The 18900-nt window shown below is 39.9% G+C and overlaps 2 protein-coding genes across 2 annotated transcripts in view; one reads left to right on the top strand and one right to left on the bottom strand.

Annotated features, from left to right (window-relative positions):
- Cdc23 (cell division cycle 23) overlaps positions 1-9515 on the top strand; it is a 20694-nt gene extending 11179 nt beyond the window's left edge. The window contains exons 10-16 of the mRNA XM_015484488.2: positions 4993-5146; positions 5258-5377; positions 5694-5769; positions 6094-6155; positions 7599-7677; positions 7754-7873; positions 8076-9515. Coding sequence (XP_015339974.1) covers positions 4993-5146; positions 5258-5377; positions 5694-5769; positions 6094-6155; positions 7599-7677; positions 7754-7873; positions 8076-8246 — 782 coding nt within the window. The 3' untranslated portion in view covers positions 8247-9515. The remainder of the gene's footprint in view (positions 1-4992; positions 5147-5257; positions 5378-5693; positions 5770-6093; positions 6156-7598; positions 7678-7753; positions 7874-8075) is intronic.
- On the bottom strand, positions 9449-18900 carry Kif20a (kinesin family member 20A). The gene is made up of 19 exons (XM_015484477.2): positions 18746-18900; positions 18093-18278; positions 16307-16396; positions 16086-16205; positions 15534-15672; positions 15215-15402; positions 14999-15128; positions 14622-14816; positions 14424-14535; positions 14249-14317; positions 13716-13859; positions 13405-13570; positions 13128-13292; positions 12877-13016; positions 12554-12656; positions 12036-12234; positions 11689-11780; positions 11345-11482; positions 9449-10056 (listed from the first exon to the last, which is right to left on the bottom strand). The coding sequence occupies exons 2-19, from the start codon at positions 18255-18257 to the stop codon at positions 9736-9738; spliced, it is 2676 nt and encodes an 891-aa protein (XP_015339963.1). The 5' UTR covers positions 18258-18278; positions 18746-18900; the 3' UTR covers positions 9449-9735.

The raw sequence follows: 18900 nt of genomic DNA, 5'->3' as shown, positions 1-18900 counted from the left end.
TTCATCATTTGATTAAATACTTTTAGCTCTTGAAGTTATGGTCTATAAAGCAAAGTAAATATTAACAAAAATATAGTAAGTCCTTTGGGAACACAAATAGGCAAAGAACAAATGGTCTTTTCAATATCAGAGTACTTTGAATGAACTATAATGTACATTAGGTAAGGGTGGAACTCCAGTTTATTTAGAAATGTCTCTTGAGTATCTTCTGTGTGCCAAGTCACTATGCTTTGTATTGCAGTACCTACCCTAACTGCCTACTGAAGAAGACTAATAAGAAAACAACTATCAGCAGGTTGAATGTTATAATTGAAGTGAACACAGCATGCTAAGGGAGTACACAGGAAAGGTATCTAATACAGTCTGAGATTAGGGAAGGCTCATTAGAGGTGATACTTGAATGATGGGCAGGAACAAAAGAATTCAAGAAGAGAGGAGAAGGGTTGACTCAGGAAGAGTATCATTTGACCAGAGGTAACAGACATTGTATCTGAAAATAGTTCATTGTGCCTGGGCATTTTGTGAGAGGTAGGAATGAACAAATTTCAGGTAGCCTTTTGTACCCAATAGGTGTCTTCTGGAGGATTTAACTAGAGAGTGATGAAAGTGGTCAGATTTTTATTTTGGAATAACAACCAGAAACAATTGTGCTGGGAGGATTAGAAAAAGGGCAAGAGTAGAGGTAGAGAGACCAGCTAGGAGACTCTTGCTGTAATCTTGTGTAGAGATGATGAGAGCCTAAGCTGACACATTGGCAGGATGAGTGGAGAGGCTATTGGACTTAGAAGATATTTAGGAAGTAGAATGAACAGGAATTGGTGATTGGTTAACCAGATTGATTATAGTGACTTTTACATGATGAAAGGAAATAGAGGTAGAGGAGATAATGAATGATTCCTTTTTTTTTTTAAACCTATTGACTTGAAACCATTTGAAATCAAAGGAGAACCCTAACATAGTTCTAGAGATAATTGCAATTGGTATTTTCAGTATGTCCTTCCAGACTTTTTACATGTATATATGAATGTATGTGTGATTTTGTATATGAGATTTAATCATCCTAGGTTTATCAAATATTAATATTTTGCCATATTAAAAGACCTTTTTTAAATATTTATTTTTTAGTTATAGTTGGACACAATATCTTTACTTAATTAATTTATTTATATGTGGTACTGAGGATCGAACCCAGGGCCTTGCACGTGCTAGGTGAGCGCTCTACCACTGAGCCACAACCCCAGCCCCTATAAAAGACCTTTTAAGAAAAAAAAGGGGTGGAGGAGATATGCCTAAGAAGAATAATGATTAAGGAGTTTCTTGAGTTTTTTTGCTTTTTTTTTTTTTTTTTTTTTTTTGTAGTTGTAGATGGACAGAATGCCTTTATTTTATTTGTTTTTATTTTTATGTGGTGCTGAGGATCAAATGCAGTGCCTCACACATGTTAGGCAAGCGCTCCACTGCTGAGCCCCAACCCCAGCCCATGCTTTTGTTTTATTTTTAATCATTCAATGAAATGTTCTTTTTTCCCTCAGTATATCCATAATGCCCAGCAAAATTACTGATATATAGTTAATAAATGTTTGTGGAATTCAGCCCACCTACCTTAAAAATTTAAGAATAAGGAACATTAGGTATGACAAAAAATGAACTTCATTTTTCATATTATAGCCAGTGCAGAGAAAGTGGAAAGGAGAAAGAAGGATGGAGAGGAAAAAAGGAAACTGAGGACCTGAGAGAATGAAACAATCTGAGAGGAGAGTGATGGCAAGAATTTCCTACTGGTTTAGTCCTTGCTTCTGCTTCTACGTCTTGACATGAATTGTTTCCTTCTGCACTTGTTTAGGAGTCCCAGTCACTTTCTCTAAGAGCCAGCATTATATGTATATCTTGGCATAATTAAGATTTGGACTCTAGACCCAGACTGCTCAAGTTTATTTATTTTATTTTTTGTGGTGCTGAAAATTGAATGCAGGGCCTTGCACTTGCTAGGTAAGCAATGTATTACTGAGCTACATCCCAGCCCAGACTATGCAAGTTTAAATCTGGATTCCGATACTTTTTCCCCCCCTGTACTAGGGATTGAACTCATGGGGCACTCTGCCACTAAGCCACATCCCCAGCCTCCCCTGCCCCTGCCTTTTTTTTTTAAACATTTATTCTTTAGTTTTAGGTGGACACAATACCTTTATTTAGTTTTTATGTGGTGCTGAGGATCGAACCCAGTGCCTCACGCATGCTAGGCGAGCGCTTTTCGTCTGAGCCAACCCCAGCCCTCCCCAGCCCTTTTTGAGTTTTTATTTTGAGAAATGATCTCACTAAGTTGCCCAGGCTGGCTTTGAATTTGTGATCCTCCTACCTCAGCCTCCTGAGTGACTGTGATACAGGCAGGGGCCACTGTACCTCACTAGGTTCTGATACTAAGTAGCTGACTTTGGATAGAGTTCTGTGCTTTAGTATTTTCATCTATAAGGAGAGAATAATAAATAAAACCTTCTTTCATGTAGTTGTAAAGATTTAAAAAATAAATACATATCCAAAACTTACAATACTGTAAATTACCAGAAAAATTATAATCATTCAGTACATTTTAGCTCTTACATCTACTTAATCCTTATGCAGAACTTGCTAGTTCTGTCTTCCCTAATATCTCCTTTGTTATCCTGACTTCTTTAACTACTGAGTCTCATACTCTTGCTATCACTATCCTACCTCTTTATTACAAAAGTTCACCTTTGGGCACTTTGCCTAGATCTGCTTACGCTTCCATTTCTGAATCTGAGTCAGTGGCAGAAGCAAAGATATCCTTGTGTAGGACATAAAGTCCTCCATCCCGCTTTTTTCTAGATGAACATGAAATTGAGTTTAAACTTAAATAACCAGGTACAGAGTACAGATAATTTATATAATTTATTTCTCCTTAATCAAACTAAAAGGCTTGAGTCTAGACAGATTTAAAAGCCATATATGGAAGACTTGGGGGTTTTTTTGGTTAGTTTATCAAAATGGAATCACATTATGTAATTACTCCATAATTTCTGTTTTTTACTTGATAGTTTATTATGTTTCTTGTAAGTGTATGTATGTGTAAATGTGTGTGTGTGTATGTATCTGAATCTATTTTTGAATCTAATGCACATGCAATTAATACAATATACAAAGGACTTTTTTAAAAAAATTTTTAAGTTCTGGTTGGACACAGTACTTTCATTTTATTTATTTATTTTTATGTGGTGCTGAGGATCGAACCCACGGCGCCTCACATGTGCTAAGCGAACATTCTGCAGCTGAGCCACAACTCCAGCCCATAAAGGACATTCTTTTAAGTACAGGTTTTTTTTTTTGTTTTTTGTTTTGCTTGTTGCATTCTTTACCCTTTAAGTTATTGTATTAACATGTTCTCATACCACATTAGAATATATACATATATGCAGGGTATAATGGGCTACTTGCTTAACAAAAGTAGGATCAAATTTTATACTAATGTTCTGCATTTTACTTTTCTCATTAGATACCTCATGAAAATTCCTCCAAGTCTTGGTATAGCTCTAATTTATTCCTTTAAAAAAATAATTTTATTGGGGCTGGGGGTGTGGCTCAAGTGGTAGCGCGCTCGTGTGGCATGTGCAGGGCGCTGGGTTTGATCCTTAGCACCACATAAAAATAAAAAATAAAAGATGTGTCCACCGAAAACTAAAAAATAAATATTAAATAATTCTCTCTCTCTCTGTCTTAAAAAAAAAAATAGCTTTATTGGGCTGGGATTGTGGCTCAGTGGTAGGGCACTCGCCTAGCATGTGTGGGGCCCTGGGTTCGATCCTCAGCACCACATAACAATAAATAAATAAAGATATTGTGTCCAACTACAACTAAAAGATATAAAAAAATAGCTTTATTGAGGTATAATTTACATAGCATAAAATTTACCTATTTTAAGTTTATAGTTAAATGAGTTATAAATTTACAGTTTGGAATCATCATCATCATAATCCAGTTTATAATATTCCATCATCTCCAAAAGTTATTTTGTCTGTAGTTGGTCCCATTCCCATCTCCTGGCAACCATTTCTATTTTCCAGGTTTATAGTTTTGCCTATTCTAGGAATTTGATATAAATGAAATTTTGCAGTAGTATTATTGTCTGACTTTTCTCAGTTAGCATGTTTTTGAAGTTTATTGATGTTGTTGCAGATATCGGTAGTTCTTTTTATTCCTGAGTAATATTCCATTGTTTGGATATACCACTGTTGTTTATCTATTTGCCACTGATGTAAGATGAATGGCTTTTAGGTTCTTAAAATAAAATCTTTCCCAGAATACTAAAGTCTTTTGCTTGCTCTTTTTGGAACAAGTGATTAGAACTGCCTTGATTCTTGAGGAGGGAAAACTCTCTGAGCTCTATTTTTTTTTAACCCTTAGGGATACTTCCTTATAAACTTAGGCTTGAAGGGATATAGTTTGAAAACCACCAAGCTAAAGTATACTATTGAAATTTCATATACTATATTAAGAAAATGAGTATATAAATGCTATTTCCAGATGAGATTAATGAAGAAAAACTTAAACAGTGTTTGGGAACAATTTTATTTTTTATACTACAGGGGATTCAGCCTAGTGGTGCTCTACCTATGAGTTATATCTTCAGCCCTTTAATTTTTATTTTGAGACAGGGTCTTGTTAAATTGCCTAGGCTGGGCTTGAACTTGAGATCCTCCTGTCTTACCTTTCTGAGGTGTTGGGATTATAGGTGCATGCCATCACACTCTGCTGGGAACACATTTGTTTGTGTGTGTGTGTGTGTGTGTGTGTGTGTGTGTTAACCAGAATTTGTGATAGATTAACTATATTTGCTAAGGGAATGATAATATTCCCCTTGTTTAAAATTTGGCTTTTCTGCAAAGTTTCATGCTTACCTGGTAGAATGCTATTTTAGAAGACTTATTTTTACCCTTCTACCTTTATATATATATAATATTTTTTATTTTTTTAAATCAGGCAATTATTATAGTTTACGTTCTCAGCATGAGAAAGCGGCCTTATATTTCCAGAGAGCCCTAAAATTGAATCCTCGGTATCTTGGGGCCTGGACACTGATGGGGCATGAGTACATGGAAATGAAAAATACATCTGCTGCTATCCAGGCTTATCGGTGAGCATCTAGTTGGGGATTGAGGATTGCTGTGTTAGGAGCCTCAGTTGAGCCTGCAAGTTTCAAGCCTTGATTATGCTTTCTTAACATTCTTTCATTTTCATTTCTTAGACATGCCATTGAGGTCAATAAGCGGGACTACAGAGCTTGGTATGGCCTTGGGCAGACCTATGAAATCCTTAAGATGCCATTTTACTGCCTATATTACTACAGACGGGCCCACCAGCTTCGGTAAGTCTGGTCACTTTACAATGTATCTGGTGTGGGAAGGGCTGTTTCAGTAGCTATTCATGAATCACAGAGAATGGTTTCGGCTTTTGGAGACTTGAATTTAAGCTTGCTAAAGCTGTTTGGTCATTTTTATTTAATGTCTTCCACTAATGGGTTAATAGTACAATTATGAACACAAAGTAACCTAATTATATGAAGTATTAGAATAAAGGTCAAACCTTGTATAGATTTGAAATAGTGGTGCTAGTTCCTCAATGGAAGACTTCAGTTATCAATAAAGTCTTTGCACAAACTACCTATTCCTCTTCTTTCTTAGGCCCAATGATTCTCGTATGCTGGTTGCATTAGGAGAATGTTATGAGAAACTCAATCAACTAGTGGAAGCCAAAAAGGTACCTGAAATTGAAGTCTGGAGAATTTGAGTGGAAATCTGCAGTTTAGATACAGATTGGGCTATATGTGCTCTAATTTTCCTTTATATTGATCTATGTGTAAGGAAAAGTCTGAATATTTACAGGTGCATAGGCTAAAAAAAAGGTGTGCTGAGATCATTAGTGGGAATGCTGTTTATAGCCTGAACCTATTAGAAATGGCAAAAATGTCTTGTATTTTGCAAATCTGAACTCCTAGGAAGCTTGTAGGACCTTTCCCTTTATGTGATTAATGATGGCACATGGGACGATGGTCAAAGTAACTGGTTTAATTTTTTTTGACAGTGTTATTGGAGAGCTTATGCTGTGGGAGATGTGGAGAAAATGGCTCTGGTGAAACTGGCAAAGTGAGTGAAAGGAGAAAAATACTATTGATATTTCTGTTGTCCTTTTTTTTAATATTTATTTTTTAATTGTAGTTGGACATAATACCTTTATTTTGTTTGTTTATTTTTATGTGGTGCTGAGAATCGAACCCAGGGCCTTGCACAGCACTCTACCGCTAAGCCATAATCCCAGCCCCTCTCTCTATTGGCTTTTCTAGGATGGTGGGTCTTGCATGTTTTAAAGCCTCCCGCCCTTCCATTGTCATACATGAGTGTGGGAATTTGAATCTCGAAAATGTCATTCCTCTTTGAAGGGGAAATAATTTTCCCTGTTAGGCAAGGGATCAAGATGAATTGAAAAAAGTAAATGAATGGGTGGGGTATAGCTCAGTAGTAGAGTGCTTAAATGACACATATGATCCCTAGCACTGCATTTAAAAAAGAGAGAGAGGGCTGGAGATGTGGCTCAAGTGGTAGCTGGCTCGCCTAGCATGCGTGAGGCACTGGGTTCATTTCTTAGCACATAAAAATAAAATAAAGATATCATGTCCACCTAAAACTAAAAAAATAAATATTTTTAAAAAAGAGAGAGGGCCGGGGTTGTAGCTTAGCGGTAGAGCACTTACTTACCTCACTTGTGAGGCACTGGTTCAATCCTCAGCATCACATTAAAAAATTAATATAAAGGTTTTTTTTTTAATTGTAAAGAAAAGAGAGAGAAATGACATTTTTGTGTTAGAGCAGTCTAGGAAAACTACGTTAAGGATCGATCTCCCTCAAAGAAAAAATTAGTAATAGCTCAAAATAGTTGGAAAAGAGGTATTTAAATGCAATTTAGTTTCTCCCAGTTTATTTATAGATTCTTAAATCTGAATTGCTTGGTTTATTTTTCAGTCTCATTTTCAGTATTACCAGGAAATTTTTATGAGGTTGTATACCCAGTTTAAATATTTATTCGTAACTCTCCCTCTGTTGGTAGTGGTAAAATAATGGTTTTTGCCATATTGAGTATCAAACCCAGGGCATCACACTTGCTAGGTAAGCATTCTACCACTGAGCTATGTACACACCTTTTTTTATTTTAAGACAGTGTTATCTAGGCTGGCCTTGAACTTGAGATCCATCTGTATCAGCTTTCCAGGTAGCTGGGATAATAGACGTCCCACTGCCCACCCCCAATCCTCAGCCTTTTTTTTTTTCCCCTTGTGCTAGGGATCAAACTCAGGGCTTAATGCATGCTAGGCAAGTGTTCTACCACTGAGCTATACTCCCAGCCCCTGAATCTAAACTTTATTACAGTAACCGTAACATCTTATGGGTACTAAGACTTTTTCAGGGTCTTGTGTCATTTATGTCAAAATTTGTACTTGTGTGTGTATTGTCATTTTTTAGAACTTAATTATTTTTTTGTCACTCATTTGCTTTGAGGTCCGATTTGTATTTAAAGCCAATTTTCTTTTGTAGGCTTCATGAACAGTTGACTGAGTCCGAACAGGCTGCCCAGTGTTATATCAAATATATCCAAGATATCTATTCCTGTGGGGTATGTGTCATAACATGAGAGTTGTGTTGCCAATCTTATTCTTACCATCTCAGACATTTCTGCTTTCCTTGTCTAGGAAATAGTGGAACATTTGGAGGAAAGCACTGCTTTCCGCTATTTGGCCCAGTACTATTTTAAGTGCAAGCTGTGGGATGAAGCTTCAACTTGTGCCCAAAAGTGTTGTGCATTCAATGATGTACGTATCAGTTCTTTCGTAAAGGGTTTGGATTTGAGGCTAGAATGTATGATCATTACCATGATGTATAGGTGGAAAGTGGGTATGAATATCAGTGGAAAGCCTTTGATCTGTGGAACTTGTATATCATCGTTGTCTTAATAACCTGTTTTTGAGAATAGCCTTGAATATATTTTGAAACAGTTGCCTGACTTTCTTTCAGACCCGGGAAGAAGGTAAAGCCTTGCTCCGGCAAATCTTGCAGCTGCGGAACCAAGGGGAAACTCCCACGGGCGAGATGCCTGCTCCCTTTTTTCTCCCTGCTTCATTGTCTGCTAATAACACCCCCACACGCAGAGTTTCTCCACTCAACTTGTCTTCTGTCACACCATAGTTGGCTACTTTCAAGTTAGCACTTTGCTAGACCCATATTAAGCCTTACCTTCATGTAAAGAATGGCCATGTCTGTCCTTCCAAGGACTGCAGCTCTTTTTGTTTCTACAGATGGAAATAGCTTCTTGGGGACAGTTTATATAATTACCTTCAGAGGCAGATAGAAGAATACTGGCAGAAACAGATTCTGTCTTTTGCCAGTTAGAAGCACTTCTATCTCCCTTCTATTCAGAGTGGCTGTCAATCTTGGCCTTCTTCTCAGTGCCCTTTCTCTCCACCCCCATTAAAACAAACCTTTTACAGCACTTTAGCACAGGCAATGCTACAGGAAAAAGGTTTTAATGCTGCTGGGAGTGGGACAGGCAAGAGAGGGAGAAGTCTGCCACTCTACCCTTTTCTGGCAGTAAGGGCACTAACTACCCTAGGAAGGAGTCAGGGCACTAGACAGAAATTACTCCTTGAATTTGCTGAGTTATGATCCCTATTCCGATATTAGAGATTAGGTTTAAACAAAGTGGAGCTATACATTTGTTCTTAACCTAGGAGACATTCTTCAAGACAGTTTTGAAAAGGAATCTGGAAGTAACTTACTAGGATTGAAGGGCAAAAAAACTCCACCTGAACTATTGATGACCCTTCCTAAGGGCAGAGATGGCTATAGCACTAGCTATACCTCTACCAAAGCAAAGCAAGAATTACAGATAATTCATGGACTTTTGAAAATAACATTTTTGACTATATTGAGAATAAACTTAATTCATGCTGGTTTTAATAAATTTTTGATATAATTGTTTTTTTCCTTCCTATCTCCAAAAGAATACATTTTGTCAGCCTTATTTGTCTAGACTAGGTAAAGGGAATCATTTTTGTGGTGCTCTTGGAGGATTTCAGATCTGTGCACATGTTCACTAGCAGGTAATATGCTTTGACTGTGATGTCAGCTATAATGAACTTGTAGATGCTATGAACCATTCTGGGCTCAGGATCTAGTTTTCCTTCTCTTATTCCCAGAACATTTTTATTACCTCTTCACCTCCTAATGTATGATACTTCATTTTATATTTAAACATGTAGACTATCTAATATCACTTGAATTCATTATTACTAAACCTTAGACTTGGTATATGCTAGTTCCTGGTCTTCATTGCCATTTCTATGCAAAGTTCTTAGGGGCCAGAATGACATTGAGTACCAGGTTTTCTACCCTTTTAATAATTTGTTTTAATGATTTTGCTAAATTTAATATTTGAATAAAAAATGTGAACAATAATCTTTATTTAATATAACTTTTTTGTGTGCATAGAAACCATATGAGTGAAAAAACATGAGATTACAAAAGTGATTATAATACAAAAGGTGTGGGGAACTAGTATATGAGTATTGTATGTCGCATACAGTTCCAGGTATATGGTAAAGCTGAAAACAGGTCTGTTTATTAAGCTGAGCAGCTGACCCACATAGGGAGATGACTGTGTTCTTCCTCCCCAGTCTTAGTATTTTTTGCCAAAAGGCCCAGATTTGAGTAAAGGAGAGCGCCTTGAGCGCAAGATCCGGGCATAAGGGCTACAGTCTGTTGAGCTTTGGCAGGTAGGTGTCCGGGGAAGTAAGTTTCGAAGGAATGGTTTTTTCCCTGGAGGTTGCTGGTTTGGTTGCTGGTTTTCCTGGTTGGTACCAAGGCGCTTTTTGGCAGAAGCAGCCTGGCCTTGAAGCTTTTGCACAGTATGATACTGCTCAGCAATGCATGTTGCCTTCTTCTGAAGGTCCAGTTTCACTAGCATCATGTTGTTCTGCAGTTCAGCTAGTGTCTGGTCCTAGGGAATATCAGTAAAGTTAGAAAAAATGCATCTTTGTATGGTATATTTAGAAAAACAAGGTGGCAAGGTAATACATGCTATCCATTATTAGTAACTAGTAACTATTTCTTCAAAGATAAACTCTTTAAGGTTAGAGCTTATAACTGAATAGAGGATATATAATTTTAAGACCCAAGCACAAGCAGTGCTGAACAGGACATTTTTTAACACAAAGTGGCATCAGCTTAAACAAGTTTATTTAACTTCCAAGAGCCTCAGTCCCTAGACACAAAATTTTGTGCATAACACCTGTAATCCCACTATTCAGGAAACTTAAGATCAAAAGTTCAAAGGTAGCCTGGACAACTTGTAGGTCCCTGTCTCAAAAATAATAAAAAGAGCACACACCTATAATCCCAGCAGCTGGGAGGCTGACATAGGAGAATCACCAGTTCAAAGCCAGGTTCGGCAACTTAGCAAGGTCCTAAGAAACTCAGTGAGACCCTGTCTCTAAATAAGTTTTAGATTGAGTGTACTTGGGTTCAATCCCCGGTAACAGAAATAAATAAATAAAATAAATAAAAAGGGCTGCAGAGCACATGCCTAGCAAGTGTGATGCCCCATATTGAATCCCTTACTACCACTGAAAAAAGAAAAAGGTATGCTTAGTCTAAGATGTACATTTTTCTTAAACATTTTAAGATCTCTGGGATTAGAATGTATTTTATGGATGAGAAATGTCATAGCCTGGGCTGGGGTTATATGTCAGTGGTAGAATGCTTATCAAATGATAAGCCCTGGTTCCATCCCCAGCCTCATAATTAAAAAAAAAAAAAAATCAGTTTTAGTTTTCACAGCTTGTTAGTTTTTTTCTTAATAATATATAACATGATGGGCTGGGGATGTGGCTCAAGCAGTAGCGCACTCGCCTGGCATGCGCGGGGCGCTGGGTTCGATCCTCAACACCACATAAAAATAAAGATATTGTGTCCACCTAAAACTAAAAAAATAAATATTAAAAAAATAATAATATATAACATGATACCAGTGGCATCTTAGATGAAATATGACAGTATATGCCTCCCTATGGTTGTTACGACAAGGTGCACATACATTACCACAGTACCTATTAGTACTTAGTAAATGCTTCACAAAGAATCATTTCTTATTTAGCAAGGAAGAGAACTTCCTCCTTACTCTTAAGTTTATCCTAAAAATCTTTTTCTCTTATGTTCCTGATACCCTTTTTCACATATATACTGGAATGGGCTAGTAAGAGAAGAGGGGGTATTTAGGCTGCTCTAACCTGTTTGATTAAGATGTCATCACAAGTGGTCAAAGCTTGACGAAGTTTTCCTGCCCCAGTGCTGTGGCAGCAGGCCCTTTCTGCTGACTGGAGAGACTCACCAAGTTTCTGAAGCTCTGACCGCAGTAGTCTTATATTCTAAAAAAAGGAGAAGGATCAGATTATACCAAGATCAACCGGGTAATGATGTGGAGGGGTTGGGTCACCATTTGAAGAGAAGTAAAATTAGAAAGTCTGGTCAGCTGAATGAAAACGCCATTCCCCAGAACCCTGCACAAAAGAACCCCTTGTCCTCATGAATCAGAAACTGCCTTAGGTAACAGTTTTTGTAACAGAAAGATTACCTTCTGGCCCTCCTCTAATTTCTTGTCCACGTCACTGGTAAAGGGCTTTGCTGAGGGTGGTGGTTCTAACATTCTCTGATACTTCTGCAGCTCTGAGGGAAAGAACAAGGAAACTTGAACACATAGATTTTCTAGTTTTAGACCTACCTCTTTTTAACGTAGTTAACAGTAGCTTACAGTAAATATAAAAGGTGAGGCCACATAGAGCCTAGAGTGAAAGGTCTGGGGGACCTTTTCTGCAGCTTGGAGTTGAGGAAATTATGTTGAAATTAGAATCAGAAAGCCCAGTTTTGAATACCACCTTTTCCCTGAATCACTAATGCTTCCTGCCTTCTCTCCTTCCTCACCTTTAGTGGTAGAGTTTAGCTCTGCTTTACACTGTTGTAGTTCAGCATTAACCTCCTGGAGCTGCTGAGTGGAGGCAGAAGCTGCCAACCTTTTTGACTGCCGCATGGATAATTTAGACCCTGACTGTTGATGGGCCTCAGATTGCTGTCTGGTTTCCTGCAAGAGAGCTTCTAGTTCTTCAATTTTTTCATCCCGTTCCTAAGAGGGAAGTAGAGAGCACAATTCTGTTAAGGGTCAGACAAATATTGGATGAAACAGATGACAAACAATGAACAAAAACTTTCCCAATACTTCAAAAACCTATTTGCTAGCACTTCTATTAATTCCTGCCCAACTAAACCCCTTAATTCACTAAACATACATTAAACATGTACAAAGCACCTAAAGGGAATACAGAAAAGGAGTTCTATATATTATAAATGCTTGCTCTTACCAGAGTTTATAAAGTCTGTTAACCTCAGGCAAATTAGTGATAGAAATCTGAGTAGCTAATTGGGGTTGGTTCAGGGTAACTTACCTGAATCTCTTCGTGGTAAAAACTTGTGAGTGACTCCTTGAGAATCTTTAGTTTCTCTTCATACATTTCCTCCATTAGTTCCTTTTGGGTGTCCAAATGCTCACTGTCAGAGGAGAAAAAAGAAGTGAGTGAAGATTTTTTTTTTTAATATCTTTATTTTCATGTGGTGCTGAGGATCGAACCCAGTGCCTCACGTGTGCAAGGTAAGCACTCTACTACTGAGCCACAACCCCAGCCCGTGAGTGAAGATTTTGAGGGGTAAACTTGGAGGATGATCCATTCCCTGTCCCACTTGACAGTAAGAGGGGTCACTATGCCAGTACCTGCACCACTGTTCCCGTTGTTGCATTTGTTCTACCATCTCATTGCAAATTTCATCACGGAGTTGCATCTCCAGGTGCAACTTTTCCTGTCGTTCTTTCAAAAGCAGAGTTTTCAAGGCTTCCACCACCTGTAGGAGCTCCTAAAAGGAACATACTTGTCAGATGTATGCCCATAACCCCAAAAGGCCCAAGACTACGTGGAAAATGTATAGCCATTAAGCTGCTGCACCAAAGCTTTTTTGTATTCTCACCTCCTTGCTGTACATGGAGATGTCAACTTCATTTTCAGCGTGGTTGTCAAGGCCTGGGTCTGCCTTACTCCCTTTTTCTAAACCAGGGGATGCCTGAATACTCTGTTCCTTGATGAATGAATGCAGTGATGGGAGTCCTAGTTGCACAGGTGGGGCATGCACAAGCTAAAGGTGGGGGAAAAAACCTTAATTATAAACTCCTTAACTGTTCACTGGTAAATTTCTATAAAGTTAGCAGCCCAAGGTAGGCACAATCAGTACACCTACAGCTTCTCACCTGGCTGGCAATGGCTGAAAACTTGGCCACGTGAAGAGTCTCATCATAGGTAGAAGCACAAGGATTCACATTGACAATCATGCAGGATCGGCCTCGGCCTGTGAAGAAGCCTTGGAACACTCGGGTCAATTTGCTATCACGGAAAGGAACCAGGTTCTGCTTTGACCTAGCAAAGAACCAGAGGTAATAAATCTGTGAATAAGAACTCTAATCCTTAGGTATCCTAAGGCTATCCCCAGTCGTGACCAGGAAGTCTTGGTAAATTCAGAGTCCTAGGCCATCCCAGCCCAAGTTTACAGTCAAAAGCTCACCGGTTCTGTTGGTTTTGGCGCAGAGCAGCAATACAGCGGCCCAGGGTGTGCAGAGAAGTGTTAATGTTTCCTGCTTCCTTTAGCCGTTCACCACTCTTTTGATCTTTGCAGCGCTCTGAACCAGCCAGATCACAGAGTGAAAGCCTAAAATGATGCACAGGATCAGGCATAAGGACCTCATATAATGTAAGTTTATGGCCCATCATATTGTTTTGGAGAGGAGAGGGCCCACCAAGAATCTCTGTACCCAAGTAAGAACAAGTAATTCTGAGGACCTCCCTCTGTTCCCACAATGACTAAGTGATCAAGAAAATCAAACTTTCTTTTCTTCCTTTCTTTTTTTCTTAATAATGGAATTGAACCCAGAGCCTCATGCATGCTAGCCAAGTGCTCCATCACTGAGCTACATCCCCTTTCCAAGTGGCCAACTGCCTTTCAACTTGTGATGCTCCTGCCTCAGCTTCCTGAGTAGCTGTGATAAGAGATGTGCACCCACATATGGCAAGATCGAATTTCTAAGTGGAAAAACTTACTCGCTGATCTTGGGAATTATATCCCCTTCTCCCTGAAGGTGCAAGATCCGGATTGAGAAGATGCTATGACTGAAAGTTAAGAAAAAGAGGAAAATCATTGAATATCTTTCCTGACCAGGTGGAAGACTAATGTTTCCTAGATATAGTCAAGGGTTTATTCTCAAAATTCACTCACCTACGGCTAGAGTTCTGGTTCAGGTGTGTACTGGCAAAGCTCTGGTTCTTACGTCCCACTTTTAGGAGTCTCCAGGCTTCCTCAGCATCTTGAACATGAATCCAGTTGAGATCTGGGGCCAGAGGAGAGAAAGGTGTAAGATGGTAATATTCAACCCCCTCCAGGGTTTCTGCCTGGCTTTTCTCCACATTCACATACCTTTCACATAGGGATTGCCATTTTGATCCTCGCATAGCCGCAGAGTCTGCCTCTTCCGCTGCTGGCTAGGTGGTTCTAACAGGTCATAAAGCAGCTCATTGTAGATCTCAAAGAAGGAGATCCAGATGGAGAAGCGAATGTCTGCTGGTATGCTTACTGGGGCAGTGTCTGGCTGTGCCCATTGGTGACTTGTTTCTGAGGAGAAAGCCAATGTATAGACTATCAATCCTTGGGCAATTCATCTAACCTCTGGACTGCAGGGGCCATTGGAAGGTGGAGCTCAAGTTGTAACCTTGGGTCTGCTCCCCTGGTAGCTGCTAGGAGGAGGGAGTAGGTTCCTCTTATTACTTGGCAAAGAGCACATTCATGATACGTACCATCCAGCTGGCTACTGCTGATAAATTGACTGGTAGAAGAGAGCCCAGCAATGCCACTGTCAAAGCTGGTAGTGGTGCCCATCCGACTTTCAATGTAAACACTCCTCTTCAAAGAGGTAGATAGCTCCTCCTGAAGGGACACAGGGAGGAGGTAAGCACAAAGCTTTCCTGAAATTTGTATCCCTTACCCCTGCCTCATGTATACCAACACTTCACCTCTTGAAAGCCTCCACTGAGCAGGGACATCTTCTTCATTTCTTCCTGTCGAATCTGCCTACTATCTAGCCAGATTACCTCATTGGAGAGCGAGGGCTTCAGGTCAGGTGTTGAATGAAGTTGGCCTTGGAGGCTATTGAATATCAGAGCCAATGACCGAGGCAGGATCCCTCCATCTTTGATGGTACCTAGAGGCATATGAATGATGGACAGCTGAGGCAAGTGTCTTTCTCCCTCTGATTCAGAGCACCAAAAAGTAATTACAGGTCAATCCACCATCAAAGGCCAATCAGCAATACTGTGAAGCCTTACTACTCACCTTGAATCGTGTGAGTTTTCCCTGAGTTGGTGACTCCATATGTATAGATAAGCCAGTTCTGCCCTTTGAGTACATCCTTTACCATCTCCTTCACGGTCAGGTTGAAGAAGGATGACTGTCCCACTTCTGGCCCAAAGATCTGGAGACAGACCCAGTAACTCAGAGGTCCATTCTTCATCTCCCACTTGCATTCTATGCAGAGCCAGCATTCTATGCAGAGCCAGCATTCTATGCAGAGCCAGCATTCTATGCAAGCCACCCTTCCTGGGTGGTTGGCTCTGGCTCCCATTACAGAAGGTTCTTTCTGCCTTGCTGTCAACTATTCCTAATCACTGAGGACTCAACTACTCTCTATTAGTCCATCTTTCATCCAAATCAAGAAATACTTAAAGAATGCTATGCACCAAGCCTGATTTGCACATACCATTGGGTAATATAATGGTCACAAGCAAGGGCTTTGGAGATGGATAAATCTAAATCCTAGTCCTGTTTCTCCCACTGATTAAAATCCCTGCATGCTGATTCCTTGGTTAAAGACTAGTATATCCATACCTGGGAAAAGGTGAACTTGTGGGTAGCTTGGCCAATTCCCCGCTCGTTGCTTTTCAAGGCAAAGGAGTCCTTGGGTGCTTGCAGAACAAGGGTCTCCATATTCTCAATTCGAACACAGCCCTGAGAAGGGGGAAATACAGTTTTTATAGAAGGAAATGTTGCTGGAGAATCTCTTCTTTACTGTATCATTCCACTTTAAAGCCTCCTCCTCAAACACTCACCTGATCCTCCTGTCGTTCCAACTCGGAAGGTAACAAGGGCCTGACCCTCAGGTACACTTTCACCTTCTCTGTACTGTCTTCACATGGAACCTGTGGTAGAATTCCAGCCCAGAATCACATATTAATTTCGGAAGTTACCTCTGAACAAATGGGCAAATAGCACAGTTCCTAAGAATCAGGTTAACACAAGCCCATTCCATCTCAAACGTCTCTGTGCAACTACTCTTTGGTTCTACAATCATTCTAACCCACATGACCTTTTTTACTCCTTTGTCACCCTCTCTCTCTCATCAGTACCCTGCAAACCTGGCTTGCCACACCAATTATCTGAGTTAGAATTGGTTGCGTGGTATGAAAATCAGCATGTGATACAATAGCAGAGTAAAGTAGTTAGAGCACCTTGGACATAGACACACCTAAATTTGAGTACCAATTCCATTATTTAATAATTATGAGCTCTTGAACAAGTTCTTTAAATTCTCTTTGCCTCAGTTTCCTCATCTGCATAGTGAGGTTAATAATAGAACCAACATCATTCATTCAACAAATAGAGAATGCCTACTATGGCCCAGGAACTCTAAAAGGCTCCAATAGCTCCTAATGAGGGATGTTAAAGGCTCCAGTAGTTCCTAATGAGGGATGTTATCAAGGATTTTGCTTCCATAAAAACTTTGTTAGTTCCTAAGAGAGGGGAAAAAAACAATGTGATGACATATGTTAACATTTAGCATAAGGCCTAGCACAACAGTTTTTAACCAGGGCCATTATTTCCCCTCAAAGAACACTAGGTTGTTAAAGTGGGAAGGCATTACTGACATCTAGTGGGCAGAGGCCAGGAATGATGCTCAACATTTACAATGCACAGGACAGCTCCTTACAATAAAGAATCCAGCCTCCAAATGTCAGAAATGCTGTAGCTGAAAAACCCCAGCTTTGCAGCAAGAAAGGCTAAAAAAATGGAAGCAATGGTTGATATTATTAAAACATGAATGTACATTCTACTTATGTAATGTCACCATGTGCCAATAATCGTGGGGGGTGGGTGGGGGTTTGAATCCAGGGTCTTACATGTTAAGCATGGGTTCCACTTACTGAGCTACCCACTCCAGCCTATACAAATCATTTAACATAACTGGGTCTCAAAATGGACAGATACATTCATTTATCCTTGTCTCAGAGATTACCTAAGAGTTATGCACTTCATTTCATTAATGCAATGCAAATAGTAGTTATTCTTTTTTTTTTTTTTAAGAGAGAAAGAGAGAATTTTAATATTTATTTTTTAGTTTTCGGCGGACACAACATCTTTGTTTGTATGTGGTGCTGAGGATCGAACCCGGGCCGCACGCATGCCAGGCGAGTGCTCTAAATAGTAGTTATTCTTATGGGCATACAACTCTACATTTTTTACTTGTCATGCCCTTAGTTTAAATTGATGTCTCAGACCTTAGGGATTACTGGTTGTTGACATTAAACTATCCTGTATGGAGGATTATAGGCTGAGAATATAATTTTCTGCCCCCAAGCCACTATCCAATTCTTTATGTGTTTGCTTTTTGGTACTGGGGATTGAATCCAGGGGCACTTAACCACTGAGCCACATCCCCAACCCTTTTTTTGTATTTTATTTAGATACAGGGTCTCAATGAGTTGCTTAGGGCTTTGCTAAATTGCTGAGGATTCCTTTGAACTGGTGATCCTCCTGACTCAGCCTCCCGAGATGCTGGGATTATGGCGTGTGCCACCACCACCACCACCACTACAGGCCACTATTCAATTCTTTTACCTGCTGCTTGTCCTCCAGGGAGGTGGAGATGACAGAGCAGTCTGATAGTAGGTCTGTCCGGATCACAGATCCCAAATCTGCAGCTGTGGATTCAAACATTGGGGAGACTACCATATTCTCATCAGACAGCAGGCCCACAGGCGGAGAAAGGATTCCTTGAGACATGGCAGCGGAGGCAGCCTAGGTCTAAAAAGAGACAGAGTATGTAGGAAGAATAACAAATGGAAGGAGCAACAAATCATAGGTAAGAAACAATGCCCTTGCCCCAGGGCACTCGGTTCACAGCCTGAATTGCAACTCTGTATTTTCTCTAATTACTAGCAAAGAGGAAGGGGAGGGGATATTGAATAATTTAAATCAAGTCTAAGGCTTCTTTTCTAAACCTGAACAGCAACTAACAGATATCTGGCTCCAAAAGTGGAAGGCCACGCTCCAAGTAGGGTGCCTGGCCTGCCAATGCTGTGGAAGTGATGTCAGGATCCAAGAGTCCATTTGCAACCTCACCCCAAAGCCCACCGAAAGAATACAGGTATTAAGGGAAGAAAGAGAGCGAGTAGTGCGGAGAGGGAGATGGCTGCAGTTTCTCTTTATGAAAGCCTACTCTGCATGGGCAAGAGTTGGGAACCTCAGTTCCAGCCCGGCGGCACACTTACTGGAAGACGCGGCCCTCGCTGCTTCTCAGGTACCAGCTGAATCCCAGCAGCAGAACCTGGACTTTCGCTACCGGAGAGCTCAACTCCGCCCATGAGGTGCAGCTTTGTTCCTAATACAATGTTTTAAATTATGCACTGAGTTCGTTCGGCCAATC

Source organism: Marmota marmota, unplaced genomic scaffold (assembly GCF_001458135.2).
Source record: "Marmota marmota marmota unplaced genomic scaffold, marMar, whole genome shotgun sequence".
In the NCBI taxonomy this organism is placed as follows: Eukaryota; Metazoa; Chordata; class Mammalia; order Rodentia; family Sciuridae; genus Marmota; species Marmota marmota.
This window is presented reverse-complemented; position numbering and strand designations above follow the sequence as displayed.

Bases quoted from the DNA above. Each gene is read 5' to 3' on its own strand.
- Kif20a (XM_015484477.2), bottom strand. From the start codon at position 18,257: ATGTCTCAAGGAATCCTTTCTCCGCCTGTGGGCCTGCTGTCTGATGAG. The intron at 14,536-14,621 runs GTATGTGAATGT...CTCTGGCCCCAG, and splicing joins TGGCAATCCCTATGTGAAAG to ATCTCAACTGGATTCATGTT. The intron at 14,318-14,423 runs GTGAGTGAATTT...CTTAACTTTCAG, and splicing joins AACCAGAACTCTAGCCGTAG to TCATAGCATCTTCTCAATCC.